This window comes from Triticum dicoccoides, chromosome 1B (assembly GCF_002162155.2).
Source record: "Triticum dicoccoides isolate Atlit2015 ecotype Zavitan chromosome 1B, WEW_v2.0, whole genome shotgun sequence".
Classification (NCBI taxonomy): Eukaryota; Viridiplantae; Streptophyta; class Magnoliopsida; order Poales; family Poaceae; genus Triticum; species Triticum dicoccoides.
The window spans coordinates 697,716,235-697,741,386 of NC_041381.1; the positions used below are offsets into that span (position 1 = coordinate 697,716,235).

Consider the following 25,152-nt stretch of genomic DNA (forward strand, 5'->3'; position numbering starts at 1 on the left):
ATGGAGCATGAGGGCGTACCTATGGTGAGCTATTCGAGAGGATCAATGAATTCCCTTCTCCACAAGCTCACCAAACTGAAGACTGTGAGTAATAAAGGGTTGCCTAGAGCTCATGTTGAAGGCTTGCTGGAAGCTTTGACGGGCCTCAATTGGGAATTCGTGGAAAAACTTGCCGGGCGACATGAGACTGATAGGCGAGTCAAAGAGTGGATGAAGCAAATGAGGCAGCTAGTCGTCGATATTGAAGACTGGGTCGACTGCAAGTTGCTTGACATGCAAGAACTTGATGATGAGAACTTCGAAGATCTCATGGCCCAGATCCGCAAGGCGTGTGAGCGCTGCACAAGGTACGAACTTCTCAAAGCGCCTACTGACCCAGCCGTACTTGTTGATGTTGTACCCAACAACGCCCCCGCTGAACCAGCCAACTGTCACCTGCTTCTGGGGGAGAGACCAACCACCCTTGTTGGTGTCGATGGTCCAACAGAAGAGATTGTCAATCAGCTGACAAACGAGCATGAGAAGATGCTAAAGGTGGTCTCCATCCTCGGAATGGAAGGCCTTGGTAAGACTACTCTTGCCAAGAAGATTTATGAAAAGCTTCAGGGCAAGTTCGACCGCCAAGCTTTCGTCTCTGTTGGCCGGAGGACATCCGTGAGTAACACTCTGGATGAGATCCTCCGTCAAGTACAGCCCAACGAGAAAAAAGTACAGCCCAACATGGAATTCGGCATGCCTCGTCAAGATATGCAAACCACCATCACTGATATTAGGAAATGCCTTGCCTCGAACAGGTAATTTTTTGCTCTTTCCCGCGGAAATTATATCAAAATTTTCATAATAGTCAAGCTTCTCGGCCTGATTTTTTTTTTACCATCTAGTGCTATGTTAGTAATTTAGTATGGAGCTATAGACTTTCTTTCCCGTACAGTCTGACCCCCTTCCCCCGTCGCCCTCGAGACCGTAGCGTCTCCACCTCCACAATTCCAGCAACTACCACCGTCGACAATCACCTCTAGCGACCACCTTCTCGCCGGCTCTCTCCATTCTCCTGCTGCTAGCTTTGCCCTTCCCTGTCCGCCTCTGCTTTGTGGTGTGCAGGCGTGGACCAATATGCTGGTCCACCCGTTTCTTCACGATGCTGAACCCCCCACAGCCATCGGATACCCGACCCAGCCCGGCCCGACCTGAAAAAGCCCGACCCAACTCTGCCTGACCTTGCCCATGGGCCGGGCCTAGGCCTGAGATCTAGGCCTGATAGCCGGGCCGTACTTGGGCCTGGCATATTTGTGATTTAGGAAGGGCACGGGCCTGGGCCTGGGTAGTAGACGTCACATGAGGTGGTGAGAGAAACGCATGCAAAAATGCTACACTTATGGAGTACCTATGCAATTGAGTTACCTTTTCTTTGCGAGAAAATTTTCGATCTATTCATCTTCAATCGTGGCAGTACAACGAATACCAGAAATAATAAAAATTACATCCAGATCCATAGACCACCTAGCGACGACTACCAGCACTGAAGCGAGCCGAAGGCGCGCCGCCATGGCCCCTCCATCGCCGGAGTCGGGCACAACTTGTTGTAGTAGACAGTTGGGAAGTCGTCGTGCTAAGACCCCGTAGGACCAGCGCACCAGAACAGCAACCACCGCAGATGAAGAATAACGTAGATCAGAAAGATCCAATCCGAAGACACGCGAACGTAGACGAACAACGACGAGATCCGAGCAAATCCACCAAAGTTGGATCCATCGGAGACACACCTCCACACGCCCACCAACGGTGCTAGACGCGCCGCCGGAATGGGGACTAGGCGGGGAGACCTTTATTCAATCTTCAGAAAGCCGCCGCCGTCTCGTCTTCCTGAGCAGGACATAAACCCTAACAAAACTGAAAGAAACGACTAAAAACGGAGCCCTCCCGCCGGCCCTTGCCGAGATCCATCGTGCCCCCATGGCCCTAGGGCCACCGGAGAGGAGGCGGACCTGCGGCGGTAACGGCGGGAGGTAGAAACCCTAACTTTTTTTGTGGAGGAAGGAGGAGGCGGCGGCTAGCCTTTCCTTCGAGGGAATATGCAATTGAGTTACCGGCCCCTCCCACTATCCAATCACTACCACCACCACCTAATTTTCCTCCAACGAGAAAGTGCGACACAAGCCCGTAAGCTGATTCCGTAAGATGCCCGTCCGTAAGTACTACCTGCCCTCTGGTTTATTAGTCCCCTTTGTATTCTGTGTCAAATTTTAACCTTAAATTTAACTAACAAAATATTAATGCATGTCATAAAAAATAATTTAATTAGAAACTAAGTTGAAATACAATTTAATGATATAAACTTTGATGACATGCATTAATATTTTGCTAGTTAAATCTATAGTCAAAATTTGACACACAATACAAAGGGGACTTATAAACCAGGACCGAGGTAGTACTTCGCAACCGGCACTCCGTAAACCTAACAGTACTGCTGCCGGACTTGCTTGGTGAGATTAACTTCAAAATGGGACGCGGACATTTGGTTCATGGGTGTATCTACACCCTATATTGAAAATAAAATTGTAATTCAACAAAAAGTCAATATTTTTTGAAAACATTTTTGAAATAACATGACCTTCCATTGTGCTTGTGAGAAAAATTTACAAAAAGAAATTCCCCCTTTGACTTACGTTCAAAAAAGACCAAACTTTGGCTAAAATAGTGCGAATAGTGACTTATAATAGCAAATAAATTTTGTCTTTTTTGCCCTGAAGTCCACATAGGTTTTTTATCGTTAAAATTTATATACTAGTGCAAAAGAAAGTGAAGTTTATAAAAAAAATCTAAACTATTTTGTCTTTTTGTTTAATTATTAAAAAAATCCCCATATAGGGTGTTTACACAACAAGGTTCCAAAGTGTATTTCCATTTTAAAATGGTACTAGTTTCATCTGCAAAAAAAGGTACTAGTTTCAAAATGATGGTACCAGTTGATAGCTAATTGGGCTTTGAACTCATGAATAAGTGGTTGGAAGGTTCCAAATTTAGTCATGATTTGATGTGCAGAAACACTGGAGCAACATGACTGTTTGACTTAGGCGGTTTGATGTGTAGGAAAAGGATCCCTCGGTACCAGTCGCAACACAAAGTTAAGAACGCATGAAAAATCAATCTTCCAAAATTTACAAGTATATGTCTTACTAAGAAAGCTTCAGGTATGCATAGTTGACCACAAAATCTCATGTAAATTAAAACTCTTTGTCGTGGAGATTTTAGGCACATGTGCATCTTGAGAACAAAGATATGAAAAAAAAATACTAAAATATCACCTGAAGTTTAAATTGTGCAAGCATGAAAAATGATCTTATGTATGCAAACTAAATTAAAATGTAGCTCAGAGGTAACAGATACAAGTAAGAAGCTATAAGTATATATTTTCTTTGTAGAATACGCACAAGCATGCGTCTCTTATATTCATAGAAGAGAAGGGGAAGAACCCCATCCACCAAGTTACAAGTTGGCCTCAGGCTTACAAAGTTCAAAAAAAAAGTTAGCCTCGGGCCAAATATAGGAGTTATGAGAAGAAAAGTGTAATACTTTTCAACAACATGGATAACTATGAAATTGAATTAGAGAATTCACATGGCTTAGATAAAAAAAACATCTAGCCAACTCGTGCTGTTTACATTGAAATAAATTGCACTAGCGGTCACACAACTTGGCTATTCAAACAAAGTAAAAAAAAATTGTCCGGTGGTTTCTGAACTTGGCAAAACGAGAAGCTGATGTCACAACAAGCCCACGTCACCAGACTGCCATGTGTTGGCTGTAGTCGGTTGTTTCCTTGCAGAAAAGAACATATTGTACCTTCTGGTTTGGGTTCTTTAGGAAAAAGAAAAAAACATGCATATAACTTCTAACTGTGCCCTCGGTGTGTGCTAATGTTCAGTTATCAACCCTGTCGCCAGTGCATACACAGAAGGGAGAGTTGTCACCCGGGAAGAGGAGAGAAGGCAATGTGTTGTGTGTATGTGCGAGAGAGGAACAGAGTGAGAGAGATAACGCAGGGTGCATCATAGTGATATTGCCCCCAAGCTGGTTCTATCATTTCATTTCAATGGAATTCTATTATATTTCTTCATTTCTAGTTCGTTGACATCTATTTGTAATGGAAGATTTTCTTAAATCGTTTATAATAAACTAGATAATGGAAGATTTCTTAAATCATTTATAATAGACTAGATATATGCAAATTTTGCCACTCTAGATAATTAATGGAGATCCAAATGTTTTTTATTTGACCCCTTTACAATATTCTTCTTTTTTTTTTCTATGAAATGACATGTTCAGCACTGGCCATTTATCTAGAACAGTTGATCATAGTTGTTTATAATGATTGCCATTAATTTAAGTTTATATGTTAGGTATTTCATCGTGATAGATGGCGTATGGAGCGCACGGGATTGGAAAATTATCAATTGTGCTTTCCCGGACAAGAACCGTGGAAGCAGGGTATTGACAACTACTTGCATCCCGGACTTAGCCAACCCAAGTAACATCCTGCACCAGATGAAGGCTCTTAACGAGATCGACTCCAAGAGCATATTTGATGGTGAAGATGCAAAAAGGCCGCTTGCGGATAGCATATTGAAACTCTGTGGTGGCATGCCATTGGCCATAATAGTGGCAGCTGGCTTATTATCCACGAAGTCTGTACATCTGCCAAGGATGATTGGGAAATCAGATTCCACGTCTGCAGGGATGACAGAGATATTGTACATGAGTTATGCTTATCTATCAGTGCCTCTGAAGTCTTGCTTCATGTACCTGAGTGCTTTCCCGGAAGGTTATACCATTGAAAAAGATCGTTTGATACGGCTTTGGCGAGCTGAAGGATTTATCCCTGGAAACAAGTGGGAAACAGGGGAGAGGTACTTCAACGAGCTTATCACTAGGAGATTGATTCAGCCGATATTCGGCTACGAAGATGACCGACCAGTGGGGTGTACCGTTCATGGCGTGATTCTTGATTTCATGGCATCCTTGTCAAGAGAAGAGAATTTTATTACACTGGGTGCAGAGTTGGAGCCCAGAACATTAGAAACAGATCTGCCATCATCAGTCGCAACGATAGGAGGTGCAGAGTGGACGACCAGACTATTACTATGCTATGAAACGGTTCAGCACCTGTCGCTCCACCTCGGTCGCAGAGGCGAAGGTAACAACTTGATCTCATGCAATGTGCAACTATCTAGAGTGCGATCCCTCATGGCTTTTGGGGAATCCTTGTACATGGATTCGGTCGGTTCCGTACATTTGCCTTATCTTAAGGAGTTTAAACTTATCAGAATATTGGACCTGGAAGGCATTAAGTATGGGATAACGTACAGTATAATAGGAAAATTTTCTTTGTTGAGATACTTGGGACTCGCTGGCACTATCGTTTGTAGCGAGGACATAGAAAATATGGGAGAATTTGATCACCTGCAAACCTTAGATATAAGGAAAACCAGGGTCAAAGGGTTGCCTTCTCGTATGCATTTAATGCCAAGCCTGGTGTCTGTACTCTGTGATGGTCTGTGCTTTTCTTCTCAGAGTAGTGGATCTTTGTTTGAGAATGTGCAAAACTTGGAGGAACTGTCAACCATCAATGTTAATGACGAAACCACACTTGGTGTTTTGGCAAGGTTGCTGATTAGTTCGAAGAAGCTGAGGAAGATTGGTGTTAATGTCGGTGTTGGTGTTGCTTTTTCAAGTAACAGTACACCTTTGCTTGACAAGCTCCAAAAATATAACCTCGAGTCACTGGCTATTGAATGTGGAGACAGCTGCTGCAGTTCGCTAAGAGAATGGGCACCATCGCCCAAGCTCCAAAGATATCGATTGGCGAAAACCCTTTCAAGAGTTCCAGAGAGTTGGGCCTCACTGGACAGTCTAACCCACTTGGATATTACAATTCATAAAATGGAAGCGAATGATGTTCTTATCATCGGCAAGTTGCCCAAGCTAATTGTTCTCAAGGTATGTTCAACTAGCCCAAATTACTCTGGAAAGGCTGGAAGCATTATCAGCAAAGTCGGATTTCGGGGCCTTGAGGTGGCCTGGTTCAAGTGGGCCATTTCTGGAATGGAGCTACACTTCGAAGACGGATCCATGCCCAAGCTCCGGAAGCTTCGGCTTGAGTTCAACGCTGGCAAGTCAAGGAAGAAAGATGCCATCGGTAATCTCCCTTCTAACCTCATGCAAGTTCATGTCACCATCAAACGTGGAGATTCTAGTCCGACGGACATGGAGGATGTAGAGCGTGCTATTAGAAAACAAATATCTTACCACCCCAACAAGCCCAATCTCTCCTTGGAATTGATAGCACGAGCAGAACCCTTCAAGTCCAAGAAGATGCAGGATGATACTGGAAGTTCGTTAGCGCCATGGTTTTGAATTTCAGTTTAATGGAGTATTTCACTCATCATCCCCAATTCCAGTTCATTTCAGCTAAAGGACCGAAATTTTCAATTCAATTTTATTGAGATCCAATTATTTCACAATGTACCGAAATTAATGAAATTTACTTGATATTGCACCGAAAGTGAGAAACCATGGTTGGCGCTATTACCATCTGCATCTTCATAAACCTCTTCCGACCCGTATAGTGTGGCTTCAGGTTTGCGGAGCCGAAAACATGTTGTAGAACTCAGGCGCCAGGACACCTCCTTATCTAACCACTCATTTCTGCATCGGGATTCATACAAGGACTTTTGTCTTTTTCGTTTCTTCCATATAAAAGGACATATGAACATCAAACTTTGCAGCACAACAAAACATTCTAACTAGAATGTGGGAAAAAGAACTTTGAGAATTTTTCGTGCATCATAAATACTGAAAATAACATTTTTAATCAAAAATATATCGTTTTGTATATTTATGTCAGACGAAAAAATTAGAAACTTTTTCCCACATTGTAGTAAGAATGCTTTGTTGTCCTGCAAAGTTTGAAGTTCATATTATAGCAAGAAGTGGCTTGAGATAAACAAGAAGGAGACCAGCGAGCGCAACAAAAGACTTGTTTGATTCATGTGTATGCATTATTGAAATTTTTTCGCATGTGTTATTGTGGTTTATTTTGCTCTGTCAAATTATTGACTTTATGAATTGATGCAATATGATGGACGTGTCATGACTTTGCATAAATATGACGTTCACATATATGGGATGTGGTTGTCCAGGAGGACATTTGAGGGGCGGGCTGGTGCTGTCCGTAGACGTTTAGATGGGAGGGTTTGCCCAATTCAATTGTAGGTGCTCTTAAAACATGGACGCACCAATCTGATAGAACAGGAAAGAAATAGAACCATCCAGCAATGGCGGACCTAGAATTGCAAGCTTGGGGTGCCACAGTTCAAAGATTACACAAAAAATCATCATAATCTCAACAAATTGTCTGAAAATAACAATAAATTGATGGATATTTAGTGTTAAGTATATAGTAAAATTTATTTTGCAATTTTCGAGGGGGTGTCATGGCACCCACGGCATCCTCACTAGATCCGCCCTTGACGTCCAGTGCAGAGCAAACATAGAATTGTGTGTGTGCAATGCACGATAAAATTATGTAAGATTAATTGTATTGCACATTAATATTAAACAAGGGTTCATATAAGGCCTGATATTAGTGAGTGAAGAGTGATAAACATGTTTAACGCTAAACACCAAAACGGCGCAGACCGTTGGATATATGCGGTTGAACGGATGAAATTTGTTGTATCACCGTAACTCACTCTTTTTAAATCTATATCTATATCTATGCCTACTAATAAAACAATGTGCATTTCTCTGATTTTTTTTCATCCGTTCACCGTGGAAAAGATTTTTTTTTCTATCCAAAGTGGTACTAAATTTTGTGCATCCATCTGCTTTTTTTTTAGGGGTAGTGCATCCATCTGCTAGAAAAGGAAAATGGTTTGTCCAGAATTTTGTACATGGCCCCGAGCGCTGTGGCCCAGTAATAACCCAATTATTTTCCTGCCCACGCACGTGGGAAAACCCTATTTTTCGCTCACGGCATGAAATAATCAGAGCTTCGCACAGCATGGGCTAGCCCATTTCCCTATTTTCCTGTGTTCTGTTTCTACTTTTTCTGTACATTTCTTTTTTCTCTTTTCCTTCATTTTTTTCCTTTTTCCATTCCAAGTTTATTTTTTTATTTCAATTTTTTCGTGAAATCAAATTTTCAAAAAACTTTCAGAATCTCAAATTTTGGAAAAAATGTTCAGAATTCCAAAATTTTGTTCCTATTTAAAACAATGGTCAGAACATAAATAAAATGTTTTTGTTTCGAAAGTTGTTCGAGATTTAAATAAACTTTTTTTAAAAAGCTCCAAATTCGAAAGTATTATTGTTTTAGTAAATTTCCATAATTAAAAAAATTGTTCACATTTCAAAAGTACACATTTTCTAAAATTGTTTTAAATGTTCACAACATGTTCTGGATTTCAAACAATTGTTCACGATTTCAAAAAATATTCGTGTTTTTATAAAAGGTTTATGTTTTCGAAAAATGTTTGTGAATTTTAAAAATGTTCCTATTCCAAATTTTATTCATGTTTTTTTTCTCGAAAATGTATAGAATTTTCAAAAAATTGATCGCATTTTTGGAAATTGTTCGGGATTTAAAAAATTGTTTATGTTTCCAAGATTATTCAGCAATTCATAATAATAATAATAATAATTGGAAAAGCTCGAAAATATCAGTAAATAGTTTCAAATGTCACGCTGCAGTATGTTCTTGAATATTTGTGCTAGCCATTGGTTAGCAGGACGTGTTTACTCAAGTGATTGGCAAACACTTGGTCGACTCTGTCTTTTTTTTTTAGGGAAGGCCATCATGGCTAACTTTATTGGTTTAAAAAGGAATTACATCATCCACAAGGTCTAAGACCAGACAGTCCGGAGGCTCATCCGTCCAAAATCTAGAGAGTTTATTACAATAACTATGTTTAGCTAGCACATGAGCCGCTTTATTTGCATTAAAAGACAATGCTTAAACTTGACCTTCCCAATCAAAATCGAAACATCGACACACTCCGCGAAGATAGCAGTAGCTTCATCCCACCATCTTGCTTGGCCACCGCAGGAGTCAATCACTGTTAAACAATCGGATTCCGCCTCTACTCGCGGGAAACCTAAAGAATTTGCAAATCTCAGTCCATCCCGTATTGCCAGTGCCTCCGTTGTGACCACACTTGATGCCACGGGGATAAAGATACATTGGGCTGTAAGAAACGATCCATTTGCATCTCTGATAACCACAGCAGTTGCTCCCACTCCTTCATCGACATAAAAAGCTGCATCAATATTTAGTTTGACAAATCTAGGCTCCGGCTTCTCCCATCTTTCTTGCACTGAACCAGTTCTCTTCGCATTTGCCTGATCAAAATTATTAGATATAGCAAGGACGGATATAGGCCATTTGAATGCTGGTGGAGGATTACCATTATGAGTGTACTGACGTCTGATCCACCACAGGTACCATCCCCCCACCGCTATGATCTGTTTCACATCCAAGTTCGGTTTGGCGGGCACTTGTCTCGGTGGGCCGACCAGGATGTGTTCTAGTATGATTGACCCCGATCTATCAATCCTTTTTGCTTCATTGATGATATCCAGGATTCTAAGCCAAGTCCACATCTCCGTAGCATGGGAACAATCAAACAATAGGTGCCTCACATCTTCGGTCGCATTGTGGCATATGGGGCAAGCAGCCTGTATGCCAACGTGCCTGTTGATAAGAATGGATTTTAAAGGTAGGATTCCATGTAGTGCCCGCCAGCAGAAAATTTGAACTTTACGTGGGATTTGAAGTTTCCATAGAATACTCCAAACTGGTGGTGTGACTGACCTCCCTGGCTGATCTAATACATTTGCATGTGTCCTGAAATTCCGAATCCATTGAGTATGGTAAGCTGATCGTACCGAGAAGATGCCTCTTCGGTCTGGGTGCCAAGCTATGAAATCTTCAAAAGCATTGTGATTCAGCGGGATTTCTAGTATCCTTCGGACATCGACAGGGTTAAAGATGGCTCTGATCAAATCCTCGTCCCAGTTCTCACTTATTGGGTCAATGAGATCGCTAACTGTAGACAAGATAGTATGACCCCGCGGCGTGATCACCCTTCTGTTTCCACTACTTGGAACCCATGGATCGTTCCAGATATTCACTTTCTCCCCCAACCCAATACGCCAGATATAACCCAGTTTGAAAGTCTCCAAACCCTTCATAATGCTCTGCCAAGTAAATGATGCACCATTCTTTAAAGTGGCTTGAAGTAAACTACCATTAGGGAAGTATTTCGCCTTCAATACCTTTGCACATAAAGAATCCGGATTGTTTAGCAACCTCCAGCATTGCTTTGAAAGCATTGCTAGGTTAAATGAGTATAGATCTCGGAATCCCATGCCCCCTTCACTCTTCGGATAGCAAAGTTTCCACCAAGCATACCAATGCATTCTCTTATGTTCCTCATCATCTCCCCACCAAAACTGGCTAATTAAATCAGTAATCTCTTTACATATTCCTTTTGGTAAGCAGAAGACTGACATAGCAAACACCGGAATTGCTTGTGCCACCGATTTCAATAGGATCTCCTTACCTCCAGTGGACAATTGTTTCTCCATCCAACCTCTGAGCCTCTATCTGATTCTCTCAAGAAAGTGCTTAAAGCAGTCACTTCTATCCGCTCCCACCATTGTGGGTAGGCCCAGGTATTTATCAGACAGTGCCTCTGTATCAATGTGAAGCTCCTGACATATTTCAGCCCTAGTGACAACAAAAGTATTAGGACTAAAGAAGACACTTGATTTAGCAAAACTCACCATTTGCCCCGAGCTTTGACAGTAAGTCTCCAGAACATGCTGTAAGGAAGCTGCATTAAGCGTGTCTGCCTTCATGAGAATTAGAGAATCATCAGCGAACAAAAGGTGTGATACTGATGGTGCATTTCTGCACACTCTAATCCCTTCTATGCCACCAGCTTCTTCTTCATACTGCAGTAGACTGGAAAGACCCTCTGCACAAATGAGGAATAGGTAAGGGGATAGGGGATCCCCCTGTCTAATTCCCCTTGTAGGGTTAAAAACCTCTGTTTCTTGTGAGTTAAATCTCACTCTATAACTAACTGATCTCACACATTCCATAATCAACTCTACCCATTGTTCATGAAATCCCAATTTGATCATCATATCATGCAAAAACGACCACTCCACTCTGTCATAGGCTTTATGCATATCAAGTTTTACTGCACATAGCCCAGATTGTCCTGTCCTTTTATTCTTTATCTTATGCACACAACTCATATGCTATCAAGATATTATCCGTGATCATTCTTCCAGGAACAAAGGCGCTTTGAGTAGGAGAAATGATATCAGGAAGTATACTCTTCAGACGTAGAGCTAACATTTTCGAGATTATTTTGTAAAGGACATTGCAAAGACTAATGGGTCTGAATTGCGTTACCAGCTCCGGAGCATCAGTTTTGGGAATCATCACAATTGTTGTGTCATTCCAATTTGATGGAATTTTCCTCGAGTTAATGGCCATCAAAACCTCTTGAGTGATCTCATCACCAATTATGTGCCAATATTTTTTGAAGAAAATTGCGTGCAAACCATCAGGCCCGGGAGCTTTTAAATCTCCAATACTAGAGATCGCTTTCTTCACATCCTCCGCTGTATATGGGGCCATGAGGATATTATTCATCTGGTCTGACACCTTCCGCTGAACTCGCTCCATGATCACCGGATTAGTTTGCTGAACTTCAGAGGAGAAAAGATGAGAAAAGTAGTTTAAGATATGGGCATTTAAATCCTCAGTACCTTCCAGCCAATTCCCAGCCTCATTCCTTAATCTCTTGATAAAATTCCTTTTCCGCCTCGCCGAAGCGAAAGCCTGGAAAAAAGCAGTGTTACGGTCTCCAGCTTTAAGCCAAGTTGCCCTGGATTGTTGCCTCACTTGTATCTCTTCCAGTTCCAGCAAGTACTCGATGAGTTCAGTTAATTCTCTCCTCTTTTCTTCATTCTCATCATCCATAGGTCCCGCCATAACTCTCTCAAGATCTTACTGTGCTTTACGAAGACGCTTTTTTGGCTTTTTGAGAACTCTCTGATCCCAGTCGTGGAATTGGTTATGCATTTTATTCAGCTTTTCATAAATATTGGTCATAGTTGGATCGATTGTAACATCATTCCATGGCGCCGTCACCGTCTCCTCAAAACTCCTCTCCCTCAACCATCGTGCCTCAAATCGTTTTACTTGCATGTTGTTTTGTCCGGTGGTTGGATGTGTATAGAACTCTGTATCCACAAGTAGGGGTCTGTGGTCGGAGTGGTTAAATTCCAAATTCTGCAACGCTGCATCAGTAAACAAGTTCGCCCATGCATCATTCACCAGGCCTTTGTCTAGCCTTTCCCTTATTCTTCCACGTCTCCATGTGAACGGGTCCCCTATGAAGCCCATATCATGCAAACCACAATCATCAATTGCTTCTTGAAAAGCCTGCATATATTGTGCCGGACGTGGGTTGCCTCCCTCCTTCTCATGAAGAAACTGGATTTCATTGAGGTCGCCAATCAAGAGCCACGACAAGTTCTGACTCAGGTGGAGTTGCCTCATACGTGACCAAGTAAGATGCTTATTCTCCCATCTAAATTCACCATACATCCTCGTCAAACGCCAAATTGGATTGTTACTATTATCCTCAATTATTACATCAATGAACATAGTATCTAGGGCAACCCTACGTACATTGATATGATTATTCCAAAAAAGAACTAAACCACCACTTCTTCCATTACTTGTGCATACAAGTTTCTGGTCCATCTTCATCCTCCTCCTTAGACATTCTGCCGGATAGCTATCAAGGTGGGTCTCCGACCAAAACACCACGTCAGGGGAACATCTTCGCTGGACATCCAGCAGGGCACACACTGTCGGGGCGTTCCCAAGACCTCGGCAGTTCCACGCTAATATTTTCATTGTGTCCGGTCATCCCCCTCTAGGGAGGATGCCGATATCTCATTGGTTTGCTGCCCTGCTGAACTGTCAATTGCTTCTCCATCAACTCCTTTATATTTCTTCCTGTTTGCATTCTTCTGAGGCGTGCTTGCAGCCTCCACTGTAATCCCTGGCATTGTCTCTCCCTCAAACTAATCAACTATCGCTGCCACACTCGATGTCTTAGCTGTACTTGGGACCAACGCCAAAGGGTTAGGCCCTTCTGACAATACCTGTTGTGTATCATCTGCTATCCGCTTTCCCAGAAATTGAACCTGGCGCATGTCTTGTTCCTCCGTTACCTGTCCCGACCCTTGCCCCGATTCCATATGAGAGGGAATCGGATTGAACAGTGCGTTATGACGCCAACTCTGCATGGCATCCCTCCCCGTTGAAGCAAAAGGAGGGGTTCCTCGACCACGACCAGGTCCAAAAGTAGGTTCATCTCTTCCTCTTCCACCTCTTCCGCTCCCTGGGTTCCTCCCTGCACCACGGCCTCTACCTCGGCCTCTTCCTCCGTCAACCAACAGAAAATCACCCCACTCCAACTTGGATACATCATGTTCCCCAGTGCCACACTCCTCGTACCAATGTCCCATTAAACCACAATTGCCGCAGAAATCTGGTAGTTTCTCATACTGAACTTGGTAGAAATCTGTTTGCTCATTCTTGGTAATTGAAACAAATCTGATGAGCTTCTTCGAGACTGTAAGCTCCACTCTAACTCTCACAAACTCCCCTATAAAGCCAGCAGGCAGAGTTGTTTGAACCTCTAGCACCTTGCCCATCCTGCGACACATACCTTTGATTGCTGCAGGAAACAAGTAATTATCTGGCAGTTTCAGGATCCTCGCCCATACCACAATCTTATCCAGCACTACCGATTCCGGCTTCGTGAACCCATCATACTCCTCTATCAGCACCCCCTGGTTCCTAAACAACCATGGCCCCTTCTGAATTGCCATGTTCCAGTCCCCCAAACAGCCGAACTGTACTGTGAACAGGTTGTCGTCAACCCTGCGCCAGCGGACCTCCCTAGCTGGGTTCCAGGCCGGTCTCATATCAGCGTATAGAGCAGACGGGCTGAACCCCTTATTGGTATGCACCTTCGCGATCGCAAGCCCACTTGGCCTCTATCTTTTCCTCCTTGAATTCATCTTCCCAAACAAATTGTTCCTCTTCATCTTCCTGAAGCTCCAAACGACTCACGAGTTCCTCCACAGGCTCCTTTGTCGCCATGACGACCTTGATCGTAAAACCCTAACCCTAGACGGGTGAGGCTTCAAAGGTCAAAACCCACCTCAACCTTCCACGCGCAGCCTCCCAGGGATCAGATCCGAGGTAGGGGGCAGGGAACGGGGCGGGGATGATCGGCGGGATCGGCGGCAAAAGGCAGAATCAGACTCTCGACGGCTGCGCCGCCAGAGGACAACGAAACCCTAACGGGGAGATACGTCTTTTTTTATTGTTACTCGCGCCTTATGAACATAAGTTGTTTCAGTGCCTGGGCCTTTCACAGCACAGGCAACTTAGCCGACCCAAGTACCTGGCAAAATAGATTTTTACTCGCACCTTACAAAGATAGGTCGTTTCGGTGCTTGGGCTTGGGGGACATGCAAACGGCGAAGTTCACAAATCAGTTGTTCCCGGTTTGGGCCCTCGTGCTTGTTAGTTTCCGGTACAACGTCGACTTCATCTCTGGCTATGGTGTTGATGACCGCCATGGGCGACGGTTCATGGAGTGGAGGAACGTGGTGAAACTTCTGGGATCAGCCTTCTTAAACTTGTCGCGTGGCTCAAGGTTCGCGCTTCCACTCTGGTCGCTTTGGGCTATCCATATAGTGAGGAGCTGGTACAGATTCTGTGAGCATGGACTGGCGCTCCGTTCTACTCCCTCCGTTCCTAAATATTTGTCTTTCTAGAGATTTCAACAAGCGACTACATACGGAGCAAAATGAATGGATCTACACCCTAAAATATGTCTATATACATCCGTATGTGGTAGTCATTTGAAATCTCTACAAAGACAAATATTTAGAAACGGAGGGAGTATTTGGCATGGCAATAGTTCAGAGGTCGTTGCAGAGCATATGCGTGTTGGCCGTCATATTAGCAACTGGAAACCAGAGGATTGCAAGCCAGAGAATAATATGGAAGGATACAAATACTTGATCCATGGAGAAACCTATCAGAGAATCAAACTCAAGAAGCCTCAGTATGTCTTGTTTATCGATACTCAGAATTACCACCAAGCTGAGCGCGGTTTTTCATCGCTGGTTACCCTAGACAATATCTGGGATGTCGCAGGCACCTGTTAAACCCAAACAACAATAAGGGGAATGACCAAAAGGATCTATGTCTGGCCTTCGCCTTGTCCAGGCTGCTCCGGTGCAGGCTCGAGGATGTGACACTTCAACAAGATATCTTCCGCATCAACCGAAAGCTAGTTAAGGCTAAGATCCTTGAGGAACAGAACACTGACCGTGCCTTTAGGGTCATGGAGCTGCAACTCTCCTTCGTAAATGACTACTTCAATACCCGCTACCCTATGGTCTTCTGATCTGGGTTACCTTCTCTCTTCTCAAATCTGCTTCTCTCCACAGTGACGTTCGGCGTTATCTGCTGGCTTGCTGTGGATATCCGTAAGGTCTATAAGCCGCCGAAGAATGATCGGGCTCATGTGGTGCATGGGTTCAATGTTGACGTGATCATCACCTGGGTATTCATGTTTTTTATGCTATTCAAAGAGATATGGGAGATGGTCAGCTACTTAGTCTCAAACTGGACTAGGTTACTCCTTGTGTGCAGCTATGCAGAGCGGAAGAAAGAGAACAAGTGTATGGAGCGCATAATATCATCCTTTTTCAGATCTAAGATAACTACCAAGCAGTGGCATGGATATATTGACCAATATGTCTTCTTGGAGTCATATGATGACAGACCAAGATTTTGGAATTTTCTCCACTATATAACCATAGGAATGGTGCCGAAGAAGGACGATGGAACAACACTCCACAGCGCCATTGATGTGCCGGAATGTGCCAGGCTAGCAATACTTGAAAAGCTTTGTGCAAGCCTAGAGCAGCTCAGCTCTCCTGACAATCCTAACAGAAATCATGACGAGCAAGGTCAGCTTCAGCCCAAGGTCATCACATTAACGACGGTGAGCGAATGAAGCGGTACGGTTGGGCCTGTTATGACCTGCCCACATGCTCACATGTAATTCTGGTGTGGCATATTGCAACCAGCCTCTGCGAGATGAATCTTGCTCTCGTGCCTGACGTCGACTTAAGCAAAGATGGGTTCTTGTCATACTTCACAAGTTGCTGCTCATCAAAACCATTTCTTTTGAAGGAAAAGTTGGCTGGTAAGCTCCAGGAAATGTACATCACAGCGAATATGAACTTGTGGTTGGTGAAATCGAAGAGCGGGTGGATAAGCCGAGGCGCTGATGCATACCTACATCCCAGCAGAGGTCGTGGTGAATCCTCGGCCTCGTGGTGGAAGCCGCCGCGCGGGGTTAGCCCCACCGGCGCCGACCCGCCCCCCGCTCCACGGTCGTCGGCGGGCAGAGGAGGTCACACTGTCACTGCCTCCCGCGATGCGTCGGCGAAGCTGCCGCCGGCAACTCTGCCCGAGCGGCAGGCACGCTGCAATAGTCCTCCTCTCCTCAGTCGCGCCTTATTTATTTTCCGTTTCCGTCAAACGAAAACGCAAACGTGACCTTTGCAAACTCCAGACCCCAGTCCAATTTTCTTTTCTTTTTTATAATGGACTCCAATTTTCAGTAGGTGCATTCTGTGACTTTGGAAGTTTTGTGCGCCATGATTGACTTGAACTAACGATGGTTGAGAACTTGAGACGCATAGAGCTAACCTGCTCGCTCACACTAGAAAACAAGATGCTCTGCATGCAGCTTGTTTTTGTTGACGGACATTTCCATCGGCAGGCAGCTTGTTTTTTTTTCTTTAACATCAAGTTGGTGTGTTCTCCATCCCATGCTAATTAGTGATTATTCTTCTTTTTTTTAGAACAATTAGTGATTATTCTACTTCTCATTTTTGGTACGCATGTTTGTGCAAAGTTTGCTTAATATCTGTACAAAATAAATCCGAGAAATGATCTCAGGGATAATATAGTCAGAGCCTGAGATAAAATATATATATATATAACGAATCTCATAAATGACATCAGGAACAAGAAGCTGTACAGAATTAACACTTTAACAACAATCTAGAATTTAGATTTAAGGAATGATCCAAAGAACATTTAGTCAGCTACAAATTGATCCCAGAAACAAGTATGAATCTTCTCCTCCAAGGTCATACTCTGCTATCAAGGATGGCTGCCTGATATCTATGTCTCCCTGTTTTCTGAACAATAAGAAAATATGTTAGAGTTTACAAGACAAAATTTAATTAGTTACATCTAAAATAACAAACACTTGATCTCTGGCAATTAAACTGAATCAAGCTCTTTAGTTTCTGTCAGTTCTCTACAAAGTACATAGTGAACTAAACAGACTAGGGCAATTCATCCATTCATTCAGTAAAAGAGAATATCACTCTGCACTGCAGCTACGTTTGGCGAGGCAACAACTCTGCTGCAGGGAAATGCTAGCCCACAAAACAACGAGAAACGGATATGTGAACCAAACCCTCAAACAATATGAGTTTGTGGACTTGTGATAGCTTAAAAGGCCTTGAGAATGACGCGGTCCTAGAGGAATAATCTGTATTCAGGAAATTCAGGTGCTAGTACTACTCTGTAGGTTTGCACCCATCTAACAAACCGAAGCACAGGATCATCACGGGTCAGGTGATTCTGTTCTCATGTCCTCCATACTTCAGTAGAACTGAACTGAGGTCACGAGCCTGGTTCACAGCTTTGGATCACGCGCTCCTGGAGCTCAGCAGTCTGGCCTCATGCCGCCGTCGGACGATCAGAGACTGCTGGTAAAGGTTCAGGTCAAGACCATCAACGTTCCTGCCCACACGTGCTTGCAGAATCGCCTGCAGGATGTACGTAAGCAACAGATTTTATGTACCATCGTTATTTCAATTATACCAGACATATAATTCATTGACAGAAGCCAGAGAAGGACAGAGAGCTACGTCGTCGTTTGGCCGGATCAGGAGCTCGCCGATGAACTGGAACGTAGAACCGCTGCGGAAACTGATGTCCCGCAGGTGCTGGGTGTCGATCTTCAGCGTCGCACTGCCATCTCGAATGACAGCAACCGCAGAGTCCATATCGTATGACTTAAGGCTGAAGAATTGCAAGACAAGAAGGCTAGCACGGTTAAAACTTGTGGTTGTCAAGAGAAAGCAAAGTAATAGGCAACACATACATTCCTGTTACCCGGAGGGACGCCCCTTGCTTGTACATCTCCGAGGAGGGCTCTAGCTCTTGCAGACTGACAGGCACACCTGGTTTCAGAGTGGAAGATGCCATCTAGCTAGCACACAGGGAACTGATGAAATGTGAAATGAGGGGGTTATGTCTGGTCTCCGGTGACAGTCTTCGCAATCAAGAGAAATACTGATACTGTTTCAACATTACAAGATTGTATACTGGTAGTTGATACTGACACTGTTTGACTGTATCAACATTACCCTGCTGATCAACATTATACCTGTTCAGATACATGAGACTGCAATATGCATACTATTGTTGTATACTGATCTAGCATTATAATCTCAATTAGGCCTCATTTGGTAGAGGAGTTTTGGAGGGGATTCGAGAGGAGAATCCTCGAGGGTCCCAGAAACCTCGGAAATCCCCGAGAAATTGACTGATTAATCTTTATATATGTGAGCACAAGAGGGAACCGGACGAGAAGTGGAAAGAATCTAATCCAAGAACTCTGGAGTTTTTTGTTCCTTGTGTCAATGGTTACTGGCTTGCACATTCCAGATTCTCTTGGAACAGCAGCACTAATGTCTGTCATTTTAGTCTGAATTGTGCTACCAAAAAGGGGAAAATGTATCAGCTACCAAAAAGGGCTTCAAATCAGACATGCAATCCGAATCGCATTCCCATACAGTGCATACAGTGATTCCAACATTCTGGCATGAGATCTGATCTGAAACTTGACTCGATCCTTATTTTTGCACCTGACAGAAACCGCTAAGAACGTACCTAATGCGCACGGGCTGCCTGATGAAATCCACAGCCCTGCCAAATATTGCCTCCTGCTCCTCCACCGTGCGTCGCCGGCGAGGCGGCCTCGCCGATGCGCGCAAACAGTCCAGCCGCTCGAGGCACGAGGACGGAAACTGGCGGGCGGGAGGGAGGGAGGGATTGGGTCGGAGACGCGAAGATCGCCTGGGGGAGGATGGGTGGAAGGACGGCGGCGGGGGAGAGGTTCCGGCCAACGGCGGCGGATGGAAACGGGAGGAGATGAGACGAGGGGCACCTGTACTGGTACTGTACTGTTTTTTTCTTTTGTTATACTGGTACTGGCACTGGAAAACAGAAAATCCCTATATGACGCTAAGGGCGTCAAATTGCCAGGGAAACGCACAGGCCCAGTCATCCGCTGGTGACCGACCGATCACTACTGTCCAGCCACACTACTACAAAATAAATTAAAAATATATCACTACTTGAATAAATTATAAAAAAACATCACTACTTGGATAAAGAATGTTGTTTATCTAAACAAAAAAAGCATCCTTTATAACCCAATAAATAGCGCTGTTTGTCATATGGACTATTTTGTTTTCTCAGGCCGGTTTCTATAGGTTTTCTTGGTCAGTTTCTATCCAAGAAAACATCTATTGGGTTTCCTTTACAGATTTAATTTTTTAAAAATTTGATAAATCATTTTTTAAATGTTATGAATTTTTTTGGATATAATTTTAAAAAGTATCAAATCATTTTTTAAATGTTATGAATTTTTTTGGATATAATTTTAAAAAGTATCTGAATTTAATAAATTTTCATTAATTTTAGAAAATGTTCTCGAAATGTATAGATTGTTCTTGAATTTGATCTTTCTTAAAATGTAAACATAGTTTTGAATTTTTATAAAAGATCTGGACATTTTTGGAAAATTTTAAACACTTTATAAGACACCAACATTTTTAAAATTTTGGTATTTTTTTAATTTTTTTTGAGACATACCTCACCATCGCATTGCGCGGAGACCTAAGAAGTGGCGGAGGTGGAAGGTGCCTCTGATTGGTACACTAAGTTGCATAGCGCCCTTTCTGCCCACACTTGTGGCAAGTCACATTTGAGAGCGGACGAGAGTGAGGAGGATCTTTTGTCCTCCGAGCCCGAGGCCTCTCCTTATAAGCTGGGTTGGGAGGGTAGGGAGGACCATGATCTTCGAGCTGCTTGTGCTGTTGAGGACGAAATGGAGGAGGACCTAGAACCCAGAATTTTGGATGAAATGTCCAGATCGCTATATGACGCTAACGGCGTAAACTTGCCAGGGAAACGCACAGGGCCAGTCATCCACTGGTGACCGACCGATCACTACTGTCCAGCCACCACGTTAGATTTTGGATGAAATGTACCTTTTTATTCCCTTTGAACATTGCTACTTGAATAAATTTTAAAAAACATCACAACTTGAATAAATTCTAAAAAAAAAGATCACTACTTGGATAAAGAATGTTGTTTATCTAAACGAAAAATCCATCCTTTATAACTCAATAAAGAGCGTTGTTTATCAAACAGAGTATTTTGTTTTCTCGGGCCGGTTTATATAGGTTTCCTCGGCCGGTTTCTATCCAAGAAAACATCTATTGGGTTTCCTTTACAGATTTAATTTTAAAAAATCTTGATAAATCAATTTTTTAAATGTTATGATTTTTTTGATATAATTTTAAAAAGTATGTGAATTTAATAAATTTCATTAATTTTAGAAAATGTTCTCGAATTTGATCTCTCTTAAAATGTAAACATACTTTTGAAATGTGAGCATTCTTCAAGAAACATTTTTAAATTTTATAAAAGGTCTGGACATTTTTTGAAAATTTTAAACACTTTATAAGACACCAACATTTTTTAAAAATTTTGGTAAATTTTTAATATTTTTTTAAGACATGCCTCACCATTGCATTGCGTGTAGACCTGAGAAGTGGCAAAGGTGGAAGGCGCCTCTGGTTGGTACACTAAGTTGCATAGTGTCCTTTCTGCCCACACTTGTGGCAAGTCACATTGGAGAGCGGACGAGAGTGAGGAGGATCTTCTGTCCTCCTAGCCTGAGGCATCTACTTATAAGCTGGGTTGGGAGTATACCTGGCCATGGGCCGGGCCGGGCTTGGGCCGGGCCTTAAAAAGCCCACGGCAGAAAACTAAGGCCCATGCCATGCCATCGGGCCTACTTTTCAAGCCCAAGTCCGGCACATCTTGTAAAAAGCCCTGAAAAGCCCTTAGGGGCTTAGGGCCGTGGGTCGGGCCTCTTCCTTGAAATGCAAATATGCCAAGCCCAAGCCCGTCCAAGCCCTGCTGGTGGGCTCAAAACTTAGGCCCAAGCCCGGCCCACGGGCAAGCCCATCGGGCCTAGGCCCTGGATTTTAGGGCCGGGCCTGGGTGGGCTGACAGGGCCGGGCCGGAGATGGCCAGGACTAGTTGGGAGGGTGGGAAGAACCATGATCTTCGAGTTGCTTGTGCTGTTGAGGACGAAATGGAGGAGGATTTGGAACCCATAATTTTTGCTGCTTGTGAAAAACCCAAGGAAAAAAATAGCGCGCTACAGAAAATAGCATCGTCCCTGAAAATAATAGCGTGCTATTAGCGAGGCATTGCACATTGATTTATTTAGCGAGACAATTCTCCACACGCTATATCGTGCTATTAGCGGCGCTATGGCGCGTTATTTTTTTCAGTAGAAAAACCTGAGAGGACAAAGAAGGTGGGGTGGAGTCCCTGAACCTCTTCCTACAACGCCCACGGTTGAAACAATACGATAATTTTCGATAATAACATGTCAACTATTTGTTCCAAAATACCTGTGTTGGTTGTTAATGTGTGCACCTTGTCTTAAATTGGACAAATTTTTTACCATGGCATATATGTGCCATGTCATGACACGATACCAAATTTCATGAATTTCAGGTGAGTTGTAAATTTACGGGAATTTAAAAATCAAGATTCTTAATGTTTGACACTGAGACAGGACGCCGATATGTTTGTAATTCATTTTCATTTTTTGCATGAGACCTAAACATGCATCTAAAACTTACAATTGTGTCATTCTCTGTATATGCAGTAATCGCTTCCATTTAAATCTTGCTATGGAAGGTGATAAATTATCCTGTCCTTTAGTCCAAAGTGGACGGTTTAGAATCGTGTGGAACCACCCAAAATTTGTCTTCAATTACACAACGGATGCAGGATGAGCTTAACTAATAAACGGAGAGATCACAAGTGACATGGCTAAGAACAGTGCCAATCAGAACCACGGTTATGGTTCCATGCATAATTACAAGATAAACGGCTTCCTGTAGATGTCGAATGCTTCGGACGCGCACAGCTGAGGCTCCTGCAAAATTGATTGATGAAAGTTGAGGATGAAATAATGCTTGCGATTTGAAGTAGTTAACCTTAGTTAGTTGCAACAGTAATACTAATAAGCGTAGCTAATTGATGGACATGATTACCTGTGCGCTGCTGAAGGTGATGACCCGGCGGAAAAAGGAGCCGATGGGCCCAGGGATGCCGGAGTCACCGCCGTTGTCGCGGATGGTGGCCCGCATGGCGCTGAGCAGGCGACCGTAGGTGGTGCCCGGCTCAGACTCCACCGCCTTGATGAAGCTGTACGTCATGGCGCCGGTGGAGGTGGAGCCCAAGAACGCCTTCCTGTCTGACTCTGCCGAGGTTTGGCTGTCCCCGCAACCGCTGAAGGAGATCGCCAGGCCGCCGCTGGTGCCCTTCTGCGCATCCGGTTGACGGTTGTGGTTCTCCCATTGCCAGTACCCAGTTCTTGATTTTGATTCCACGGAGGAGAAAATTATTTTTCACCAAGGAAAAGCTACAGTCCGTGTACTGGAAATTAACTAGGAGTAGATTAGATGGTGTACATACGCACCTGGATATGCGACAGAGGTAGGGGAGATCGAGGATGGTGCCGCTGTGACAGGTATCGATGATGGCGTGGAGCTTGACGCCTGCGCCGAGGGGGCGGACGATGGTCTCGTTGATCTCGTCATCAAGGATCACGCCGCGGTCCTCGAAGTCCTGAGGGCAGAGCGCCTCGTCGTAGCCGTCCACCTCGTCGCCGTTGTTGTCCAGCTTCTGGACGCCGTGGCCAGAGAAGTGGAACACCAGGGAGTCGCCGGAGGTGCAGCCCTCCACCAGCCACCGCATCGCCAGCCGGATGTTGTCCTTGGTCGGCCAACGGCACGGGTCCTTCTCCTCCTCTGTCCATGGGATCATGGCATCGGGTGGATGCTCACTTTACGTACGTACGCGTTCAACTTTGACGAAAATAATTGGTTTCTTGTTTGCTTAATGCTTACGCGTGAGGGCGAGGATGGAGTCGTCGGGGAAGCCGAACCTCTGGCGGAGCAAGTAGGCCATGCAGTTGACGTCGTTGACGGTGCCTTTGAGCTCGTACTTGGTGAAGCTGTAGCTGATGCCGACGAGGAGCGCCCGCTTCTTGCCGCGGGCGCTCGGGTAGCTGGCCGGCAGGCGGTACGGATCGCCAGCACGCATCGACCCGGACGACGCGGGCGGCGGCGGCTGTGGCTGCGACGATGGAGACCCGAAGAGCAGGCCCTTGATGAAGCCCACGGCCTGGTGCAGGCCGCCGTTCTGCTGCGGCCGGCGCTCCACGCGCGTCGTGGTGTGGCAGAGCGCGCACCGGACGGAGCGCGCGCCCGGCGGCGCGGAGATGGACGCGCCGCAGCGGCTGCACCATGTTGTCCGCGCCTGCAGCCTTGAGCTCGCCATGAATGACATATGTGAGTAGCTAGCTAGCTAGACAGGCGGCATCAAGTGAAGAAGAAGGTATGAAGGTGTTTCTGCGTAGGAGCATTCGATGTGGATTCGAGCAGTGGACCCTGTTGCGGTGTGGTGCGTTCTGGGTGGGTGGCCTATGACAAGGTGATGGTACTGATGCTGCCTTTCGGTTCGTCCATGTGGCTGCTTTATTCCGACGGGCATTCGATGCTTCATAGCGACGTGCGGGTAAGAAGGAATCGTATTTCATACTAGGGGTAACGCGAGCTTTGCCGTGCAAGTTCGTTAGTTGGTGGGTCTGTCTAGGACACATTTAGGTATGACATAGTTATGTCACATCTAAGCTGATATTCATTTCATTTGTGGTCTATTGTTTTTGTCCTAGGTTTTTTTGTTTCTTATTGCTGTATCATATATTTGTTGGAGTTTAAATGTGATATCTTAAAAAAAAAACATCTAGATGTGATTTAGACAAACTGTTAGTTATGTAAAACTAATTTCATTTTTTTCCTCATTGGTTATTATAGCAGCTCATAATTCCACGCATACAACTAATCCGTGCATACGACGGAGGCAGTCAAGCAAACGCGGACCCAAGGGCCGTATTAGCAAAAATGGTACATATACAACCCATTTTGATGCACTGAAGCATGCATTTGTATTTCAAATTTAAATTATGCACATTAAATGCCTAATAACTTAATTAATGTATAAAAAGGTCAAACGAACCCTGAATAATTCCATATTTCAGCACAACAGTCCCTTTCATCTATGTTGCATGTAGAAAAAAAATCTAAATCGAGAAGAGGCAGTGAATGTCGTTTCGCCTACAAGGGTGATACGTTCCCTATCGCAACCACGGGACTTTGTGGGAAAACTTCAGTTTTTAAGAGACTTGTACAAAAACTTGCCTCAAATTGGATAAAAAAATTACCACATCATATTTTTTTTATCATGGCATACGTTTCATGAATTTCAAGTGAGTTTTCAATTTACTGGGATCTAAAACCAAGATTCTCAATGTTTGAGTATGAGCCAGGACACCGATATGTTTGTAATTTATTCTTATTTCTTACATGTGATCTAAACATGCACTCAAGGAAACATATATGATTTTTCAACCCATTTTGGTGCACTGGAGCATGTGCTTGCAGTTCAAATTTAAATTATGCACATTAAATGCCTAGAAAACTTAATTAATATATAAAAAAGAA

The 25,152-nt window shown here is 43.9% G+C and overlaps 3 protein-coding genes across 3 annotated transcripts; 1 reads left to right on the forward strand and 2 right to left on the reverse strand.

The window, feature by feature from the left end:
- On the forward strand, positions 1 to 6,530 carry LOC119351006 (disease resistance protein RGA5-like). The gene is made up of 2 exons (XM_037618577.1): positions 1 to 794; positions 4,401 to 6,530. The coding sequence occupies exons 1-2, from the start codon at positions 1 to 3 to the stop codon at positions 6,412 to 6,414; spliced, it is 2,808 nt and encodes a 935-aa protein (XP_037474474.1). The 3' UTR covers positions 6,415 to 6,530.
- Positions 6,531 to 17,680: 11,150 nt separating this feature from the next.
- On the reverse strand, positions 17,681 to 19,436 carry LOC119313531 (CST complex subunit TEN1-like). Its single transcript, XM_037588936.1, has 4 exons — positions 19,163 to 19,436; positions 18,372 to 18,494; positions 18,136 to 18,289; positions 17,681 to 18,033 (listed from the first exon to the last, which is right to left on the reverse strand). The coding sequence occupies exons 2-4, from the start codon at positions 18,473 to 18,475 to the stop codon at positions 17,914 to 17,916; spliced, it is 378 nt and encodes a 125-aa protein (XP_037444833.1). The 5' UTR covers positions 18,476 to 18,494; positions 19,163 to 19,436; the 3' UTR covers positions 17,681 to 17,913.
- Positions 19,437 to 22,280: 2,844 nt separating this feature from the next.
- On the reverse strand, positions 22,281 to 24,030 carry LOC119349802 (metacaspase-1-like). The gene is made up of 4 exons (XM_037617889.1): positions 23,497 to 24,030; positions 23,067 to 23,397; positions 22,639 to 22,960; positions 22,281 to 22,520 (listed from the first exon to the last, which is right to left on the reverse strand). The coding sequence occupies exons 1-4, from the start codon at positions 23,936 to 23,938 to the stop codon at positions 22,461 to 22,463; spliced, it is 1,155 nt and encodes a 384-aa protein (XP_037473786.1). The 5' UTR covers positions 23,939 to 24,030; the 3' UTR covers positions 22,281 to 22,460.
- Positions 24,031 to 25,152: the final 1,122 nt, after the last annotated feature.